The 9067-nt window shown below is 39.1% G+C and overlaps 1 protein-coding gene across 1 annotated transcript in view; it reads right to left on the reverse strand.

The window, feature by feature from the left end:
- Positions 1-6562: 6562 nt before the first annotated feature.
- Positions 6563-9067, reverse strand: part of GDAP1 (ganglioside induced differentiation associated protein 1) — a 30703-nt gene continuing 28198 nt past the window's right edge. Inside the window, exon 6 of the mRNA XM_007954627.2 lies at positions 6563-6945. Within this exon, the coding sequence (XP_007952818.1) occupies positions 6563-6945 (383 nt within the window). The remainder of the gene's footprint in view (positions 6946-9067) is intronic.

A 9067-nucleotide genomic window follows, 5' to 3' on the forward strand; every position in this document is an offset into this window, starting at 1 on the left:
CAGTAACTTCTCCAACTTTGTTCTATCTCATAAATTTCTGGCTGTTCTAGGTCCTTTGCATTTTCATATAAATTTTATAATTAAGTTGCTAATTTGTTTTTAAAGAAGGGGGTGCTACAAGGATCTTGATCAGCACTTCACTGAATCTATAGATTAATTTGGAAAGAATGAACTCCTTAATGTTAAGTCTTTCTATCCACAAACATGGTATATCTCTATTTATTTAATTCTTCTTTACCTTCTCAATTATTTGAATTTTTCAAGCAACCTTGCACAACTTCTGTTAAGCCTATTCCTAAGTATTTTCTTTTTTGATGCACTGTAAAAGTAATTTTTTATTTCATTTTTTAATTGCTTGTTGCTAGTACATATAGAAACAATTGAGAATTATCTGGCCCGCAATGTTAATAGTACAAGGAGAAATCCTGGTCTAACATGTTGTTACTATGTGCCATCAAGTCGGACCCGACTCATAGCAACCCCTCTTGGGTTTTCGAGGCTGTTTCACTACGGAAGTAGATTGCCCAATCTTCCTTCTGAGTAGTGGTTGGTGGGTTTGAACCACTAGCCTTCTGGTTAGCAGTCAAGTGCCTTAGGCACTATGCTACCAGAGATGCCTGGTCTAACAGGCCTTACTTAAGGGCATGGTCATTACTCCTGGCTCAGATATTAATGAGATGTTAATGAGGTTCTTCCACTATGCCTGAAATGGCCTTTAATGACTTTCAGCACTACTCGATGTCTATTATCTCTGGTAAGTTGCTTTCTGCTAAGTCTCATGTACTCCTGCTCTGCAAATGCCATTCCTTGATGGGAGAATTTGTAACATCACATTGTAATGTTGTAAGGACATGAGGGGATGAATAGGAAAAATCTGTGGCCATTTCTACAACCTACCCCCATCTGCTTTGTTAATAACTCTTAGGTATTTTCTTAATGCAAACCTTTAAAGTCATTTGAGCTTTAAACTTAATAAATGTGGAATCCCTTACCATAAATCATCATTTCTTATTATGGTATATATTTGATGATGTTATTGGTGACAGTGTTGAATATTAGATTTTTAAATTCAAAAGATAACTCAATTTGGTGATTTTCAAACAAAAGCTATACTTACATATACTAAGCATATCCCTGAAAAAAAAAAAAAAAAAAAAGTCCTAGTTGATTAAGGATTTAACTTATGGATGTAAGCATTGATATTGGCATGGGAATCTGATCTTTCCCATTATATTTTATTAACATCTTTATAGTTTCCCCCATACTGTCGGTTTATTCTAGTAAGGGAGATTACTGTAATCGAGAAGACTGTGTATAATGAATGAATAAAGTAAGAGGCTAAAGACAAAAAAAAAAAAAAAAAAAACTTACAATCTTCCCAAGATTATGGTAAGGGACTGTGGATGAGACACACGATCCTACTTGATTCAAACAGTATAGCAAGGCCCGTTATGGAGATGTTTTGTCCTAAGCTCTCCATGACCTTCTTATCTAATACCTCAGAGCCTGCTCTAACACCCTGCTTTCTTGACCATGTCTCAAGCCTTCCTCCTTCCTAAGACAAAATCCAGGTCAAAACTCAACTCAGACACAAGTAATACAGATTATTTCTTTTACCAATGCATACCTTTACTTACTTATATTCTCTGTGTGTGTGTGCTCATTTTCATAATGTGGTGCACAATTAAAACTATTATTTGCATTCCATAAATTATATTCCTTCACTTGGCTTGAAATCCACTACCCTTGCCTAGTAAAACTCAACTGTTTGAGAATTAGAAAATTAAGACATACTGACATGAAGAAGTAGAGACGCAATATAATGGGGCCAAACATATGGTGTGGTAGTTAAGGTTAATCAACTTGGCTGGGCCTGGTTTTGAGTGGCTAGGCAGATGGATATAGTTATTCCCCATGGTGAGATTGGTAATCAATTCCATGGTGGAATCTACTAGAGCAGCTGAGTAGCTGCTTTAGAAATGTGGTCTGTTTCCAGTATATAAGAAACAACTTTGAGGAAGGTCTCTAGCTTTTGGCATGCTTGAATCCTGCATGTAGCTGAGCCATTATTCAGCAGCCTGCCATGTTGTCTGCCAATCTTGGGACTCTTAATGGACTTGAATCAATGGCCTACCATGTGGTTTGGTAATATTGAGACTGTGCCTTTTTGCTTGTCGGCCTTGGATTTGGATGAAGAAAGCCTCCAGCTTCAGTGGGCCAGGATCAAGAGGCAGAGCTGAAGCACAAGGCTGAGGGGCTTTCACTCAGCCCCTAGAGGCTGGAGCTTTGAACTCGGACTTCTAGCCTGCAAAACTGCAAGAGAATAAACTCTTGTTTGTTAAAGCCACCCACCTGTGGTATTTCTGTTAGCGCAGCACAAAGTAACCAAAACATATGGCATAAATAATATGAAGGTTTTGTCTAAATATTGATTTGTTGTTGTTGTTATGTGCCGTCGAGTCAAACCCGACTCATAGCGAGCCCTCCTTGGGTTTCCGAGGCAGTATCACTACGGAAGTAGGATTGCCCAACCTTCCTTCCGAGGAGTGGCTGGTGGGTTTGAACCATCATTTTAGTTCACTGCATTACTTTGACTTTTGTGTCTTTGCCATGGTGGGCTTTTTTTCTTCTTAGAAGACTACAGAATTACATATTTACTTGACTTTCTATTAGAATTAAGTATTGTTGTCTTTTGCTTTTATGTGCAAACTCTTGAGAAAACAAGATCAATTTTCTTTCCATTTAATTTTATTTGTTCACTGAAAAACAACAGTAGTACTCAATATTTACTCAATATTTATTTAATGATTACAATAGCTAAGCTTACCAAAGCTAGAAATATGGATGTTAATTTGAATATTTATTACCTGTAATTCAATAAAAGCAAGAAAATTAGCTATGTCAAAAATATACATAAATATCATAAGAAGAGTAATAATTGAAACCCAACAAACATGTAATAAATGGATTTTGCTAAGATAAATACTCCCTCGGAGTTTATCGTTTTCATGCTGTTAGCTGTTAGGTAGCTGACAGCAAAAAAATTAGTTTAAAAATGAGAATCAATATATTTTTTAGGCTTTCATTCTTTTTAACCCTAAAATAATGTACATTTAAGTGAATCATGAGTCATTTTTATGTTATAAGAAAACTAAGGCATCCTATAACTAAACTTTTAGATACTTAGCTTCTGCTTATTTTAGACTTTCTAAGCAACTAGACAGCAACTGGTTTGAATAATGATCACGTTATGGTTGTTGTTGTTGTTGTTATGTGCCGTCGAGTCGGACCCAACTCACAGCAACCTCTCCTTGGGTTTCCGAGGCAGTATCGCTAGGGAAGTAGATTGCCCAACCTTCCTTCCGAGGAGTGGCTGGTGGGTTTGAACCACCAGCTTTCTGGTTAGCAGTCAAGTGCTTTAGGCACTATGCTACCAGAGCTCCTATATTATGATTAGATTTTTAATTTAATAAACAAACAGCTCTGTCTTCTCAAAAAAGATTACAAAGCAAGAACTTTGTTTCAGGATTCGTATTTATTTTCCAGTAACTTTTATTGATCTTACAAGCAGAACAGTATTTTGATCCTTATATTACATTCAACAATAGCAAAAAACTACAACTCTTGTGTCAATATCAGTAATTACTAAAAATTGAGCAAGCAATTTATAACTATTTGTGATTGTGGGAAATTGATTCAAGAGGCATATAAATACAATAAACAATAAAATAGTATTCGTGTGTTAAGACATAAGCAGCCAACATAACTTTAGTGTCTCAGGCATTTTATTCTCATCATGATAGTTACACAAATTTTGGAAACTGAGGAGCACAATGCCCAGTCATCAATGATCATGAAAAAGAAAATACAAAGAAGAGCCTCTTTAGTGTATAGTATGTGATCAACCTTTAGTTTGATATTGTATGCTTTTCCAAAGCATCAGAAATCAACAATATATGTATCCCAAGCTTTTTTACAGATGAATGATCTGATAAAGATGCCCTCACTTCAGAAACTAAGGTTACTAATGTTTATTTTCACTAGAAACATTTTAAGGCTTGCTGAACCTAAGGAATGCCCAATCTCAGACTACTGGATAAACAGCGACATCTAGTGGTCATTCTGTCATTTTAAAAGTATAAACAAGAGTACTCACAGAACAGTGAAATTGCCATGATACATCATCACTTTAACATAAACACCAGCATATTTCCAAGGAAACTGTATAAACAGATTATAACCACTTCCTAGTATATTATCTTTGTCAGTAATAATAAATAAATTGAAGGAAAATCCAGCACTGGACTCCTCTTTGTTCTTAACAACCCTTTCACAGATAAATATTGTAGATTTTTATTTCTTCACATTTCAGTTCTTGATTCTAAATGAGTGATTCTATCAGAACTCTGAGACATTATGAACTACTGAGTAATCAATTCTGTGGCTTTTTTATGAATACATGTAGTGAAGTGTTCCAGCAACAAATAGATTCAAATACTCTATAGTACGGTGCACTGATGTGCAAAAATTAAGACACTATAAAAGCTGATGGGCCATGCACTGTTATTGGATTGAGTTTGCTCTGGAGATATTATTAATTTTTGGTAAACTCAGAAGATTCAGTTCATCAAGTTTTTCTAAAACAACTAAATCATGAAATGGAATTATAGACTCATTTACCATCAAGTCACTGTTTCCTAGGTATTACTGTCTCCTATTCATAAGCCACAGCCAGTCTGAGGCAGTCCAACCAGGCTCTTGTTCACTGGAACCTTAGCTCCTCATCTCTATGCATGCTATGTGCCTGAGACCTGATATAGCTCATAAGCTCCAGAGAAACTGCCATTCCTGTCACATGAAGGTATTTTACTGTTCACAAACCGACCTAACTGTATAATGCAGCTCCATGTTTGTTCACGGGGCATGTGGAGAGAGTCCCTCCCAAATGGAATGAGGTGCCCCAGAACAATCCAACATATAGGAATGAGTATGGGTGGACATCACTGTCCACTTACCTCAGCTCCTCTGAATCAATTGCCAAGGAGCCCCAGTGGCACAACGGTTAAAGCCCTCAGCTTTGAACTCAAAGCATGTTGAACCCACCAGCTGCTCCAGGGCAAAAAGATGTTGCAGTCTGCTTAAAGATCAGAGCCTTGGAAACCTTATGGGGCAGTTCTACTCTGTCCTTACAGGATCACTAGGCATCAAAATCATCTTGATGGCAATGAGGTTTTTTGTTTGTTCATTTAAATTAATTGCCAAGGGCTAAGACTTAAACCTCACAGTCCTAGCAAGAACTGTGAGGCTGGCGCAGGACGGGGCAACGTTTTGTTCTATTGCACACAGGGTTGCTATGAGTTGGAGCAGACTCAACAGCACCTAACAGTAACAAGACTAAATCTTTCTCTGTCACCGTGTAAGGCTTTGTTCATAACCATCAACAGACTGAAGACCTGGATGAGTTTCTGAAGTAACATACCAGTCTCCCCAAGTGCAGAGTGAAGGTGTTTGGTATTTAGTACTTCCACATCATCAAGATGCCCACTCCCCAGCCACATGCTGTGCTGATTATCTGGGACAAACTCTTCAATACCCTTCTGTGCATAAAGAGGGGTACAGAGACAAATTCATCGCCCCTTGTCTCCACCTATGACTGGACACTATGATCCCCAGGAGTGACAGCTCACAGGCACCATTAACTTGAGGAACCATAAGGAAAAACAGGGAACCACTTTAATATAATTGGTTAAGATTTTATGTAAATGCCAGGCAGACACGTTCCTATAGGTATATTATAATCAGGTATATAAGCAGCTAATCCTATTAAATTAGTGAGCGTGATTCATGTACATTTAAAATGAATGCTGTAAGTGTAAAGCACAGGCTTCCTTCCAGCCCACTCTCCCCAGCCTTCCCCTTCTGAGGGGTCTCCATAGAGAAGGGTGTGGGCAGCGGCCACAGCGGGGAAATGCAAAGTTTACCAAGAGGCAGGCAACTCGGAGTTACCTTACAGGCACCGGCACTTGCAGTCTACGGCTCTGCACTGTACAGACTTCATTCTTCCTTCTCCCCTTTGGCTCATTTCTTCCTTAAAACTAGCTGTGGCCTACTGGTGTCTGAACCCCTACATTTGTAACGAAGATGACTTTCCAATTCCAGGGGAAAACACTATTAGCTACTCAACATTTAGTACCTCCAGATAGTCTTGGATGAAGAATTATGGGAAAGCACAAGTTATTATTACCATCTATTCATAATAATAAATCTCCTCCCAATATTTCAGAATTTCAATTGGCATTTCTCTATATGCCAGCATTTATATATCTTGACCTTGAACATTTTTTGAGAATGGGTTAGTTTAGGGTTTGCAAATAAGTAATCGCAAAGTTATCAGCCCACTAAACATTTTCACAGCCTCCTCTCCCCACATAAATGACCCAAAGAGTAAAATAAATTATGCTTTTTTCTAGTTTCCCCTGATAATTCTTCACTGGGCCTGGAAGAGTGGACAAGTGTCCAGCTGAATGGCTGGATGAATTGCCCCCACCAGATCCCTATAATCCTAGAAATAATTTGGTCTAGGTCTAAGAGCTAATATCATGCTGCCAAGTCTCTTTCTGAAAAGCATAAAAGCAAAGTATCCCATTCCTGCAAGCAAACCAACCACAAGGGTGGTGCCAAGAACTTTTGGGGCCCTTTTCTTGGCCACCCGGAATGCCGTTGGCAACACTGCAGAGATTAATATATTGTTGACATGTCCTAAAACCTTGTTGAATGTTTTTCTCTTCAAGACACGCTCGTAATAGGTTTCCAAGTTTGGTCGCTTTCCATTTCCCCAGTTTCTCCTCGCAAACCCCAGGAACTTCAGTCGATGTAATGTGACAGCAAGCGAGACGTCTGCCAGGGTAAAGGATTCTCCACAGAGCCAAGGCTGGCGGCCCTCTTCTAATAAGAGAAAGGGACAGAGAATTAGGGGCAAGCACTGGACAGACAGATCCTAGCTGGTTATCTGTGGTCTCAGCCCTAAGTGAGTGTAAGTATCATAAAAATGAAGGCCACACGGCATTTTCTTGACAATTACCTTCAATGAGTAATTTATGCTTAAAAAAAAAAAAAAAAGTCCATGCAAATGTATCTCAAGCTAAGGAACCCTTGCTTCACTTCTGTCAGTGACACATCCTCAGGTGAAACTGAATCTACTTGCGCTCCAAGCTTGTCTATCATTTTGTTAAGGAAGGACTCTAAGGATATTTCCTCTTGGTTTAGGAAAACAACAGGTGTGCTTCAGGAAAATCCATGAAGTTGGATTTTCTGCTCTTATCTGTTTGAAGCAGGAGAAGCTCTGTTGTGAAGCAGATTTCAGGTAGCAGGGATTTCAACTTTGTTATCAGAGTAATGCAAAAGGTCCACATGCATACATACATGTAGGTAATATCTCAATGATGAAGTAAGGCTCGTGGGTACAATACATGGATGCCCCAGCCAGTCTTGCAGATACACACACATAGGCCACCATTCTATGCTTTACTTTAGATTGTAAGTAGCTCTACCACCAGCCTAAGGAAAAACCTGGAGGAAACATTACTCAGGTTATTCAACCAAACCCACTACTGTAATTATAAATTTCTGAGTGGATTAAGTAGAAATGATCTCCCAACCATTATTTAAATAGTACAGAAAATTCCCTCACTAGTCATATTTCCCTTGGATGCAGACTGAGATATAATTAGATCCCTGTGTTTTGCTGAATTCAATATTATTGCTACTACAATAATTAAAACAGCTATCAACTAACAACAGCAAAAAAAAAAAAAAAAAATCACAAAATGTTTTGGGTAAAAAACAAGAATGTTCTTGAGTTCCGGCAAGATGGCGGACTAGGTAGAAGGACTGCACAGACCCTCTTCAACAAAGAAAAGGGAAACCAATTAACACAGACACAGAAGATAATGTTGGACCCCCGAGCCTTGAAGGGAAGGATACAGAAGTGGACTAAACCCCAACTAGCAGAAGAATTTGCGTGAAAATACCAAAAAAAGGAGACATACGGAGCTGCGGTCTGACAGCGCCCTGAGTGACCCTGACAGTACAGGCAGCTTGGAGATTCCTGACTGGTGGTAGGACCTAAGAATTAACCTAAAAATCACCCTGCTAGCCAGGGAGCGCACGGACTGTGCACGGTGGCTGGGGAACAAACAAAGAAGGTGAAGAGAAAGGTGGGCTGAGTTGTGGACTTTTGCCGATCCGGAGGGCACCGCCATTTTGTAGGTTTAAAAAGCGGCTTAACTATTTTGGATATTTAAAGACACAGCGCTCTCACAGACTCCTGTGGTGGTAGGACTTAAGAATTAACCTAAAAATCACCGAGCTAGCCAGGGACTGCACGGAGGACTGTGCACGGTGGCTGGGGAACAAACGGAGAAGGTGAAGAGAAAGGTGGGCTGAGCTGTGGACTTTTGCCGGTCTGGAGGACACCACCATTTTGAAGGTTTAAAAAGCGGCTTGACTTTTTTGGATATTTAAAGAGACAGCGCTCTTGCAGATTTCTGGGGCTTAAGAACACGCTCTGCTTTCGAGCAACCCCAAGGACACTCGGGGCCTGCAAGACTGAAAAGCAACGGGCCAACGATAAAAAACCACAAGAAGAGGCTGAACCACCCTTGGCTGCTCTTCATAAACAGTTAACAGAAATCTAAATACAATGACGTCACGATGCCTCGGAAACAACAGACCATCACAGTCCTCACAAAGATGCAGGATAAAGTGGTAGAAACAAGAGAGCAGGATACAGACCCAGAACACATCCCTGAGGAAGAAGCAGCCTTGGAACTCTCTGATAAGGAATTCTAAAGAATTATCTTTAGGTGTCTTCAAAGGATTGAGAGACAGACCAAAGAAAACAAAGAAAAACCCTTAGAAGAATTTTGGAAGAAAATACAAGAACAAAATGACAAATTAAATGAAAAATTAGAAATTATACTAAATCTACAGATAGAACTCCAAAGATTAATACTAAATTGTCAGAAATAGATAACACATTGGAAGGGCAAAGGAGAAGAATTGATGC

Source organism: Orycteropus afer, unplaced genomic scaffold (genome assembly GCF_000298275.1).
Source record: "Orycteropus afer afer isolate SDZICR_OR568_19922 unplaced genomic scaffold, OryAfe1.0 scaffold00467, whole genome shotgun sequence".
Taxonomy (NCBI): Eukaryota; Metazoa; Chordata; class Mammalia; order Tubulidentata; family Orycteropodidae; genus Orycteropus; species Orycteropus afer.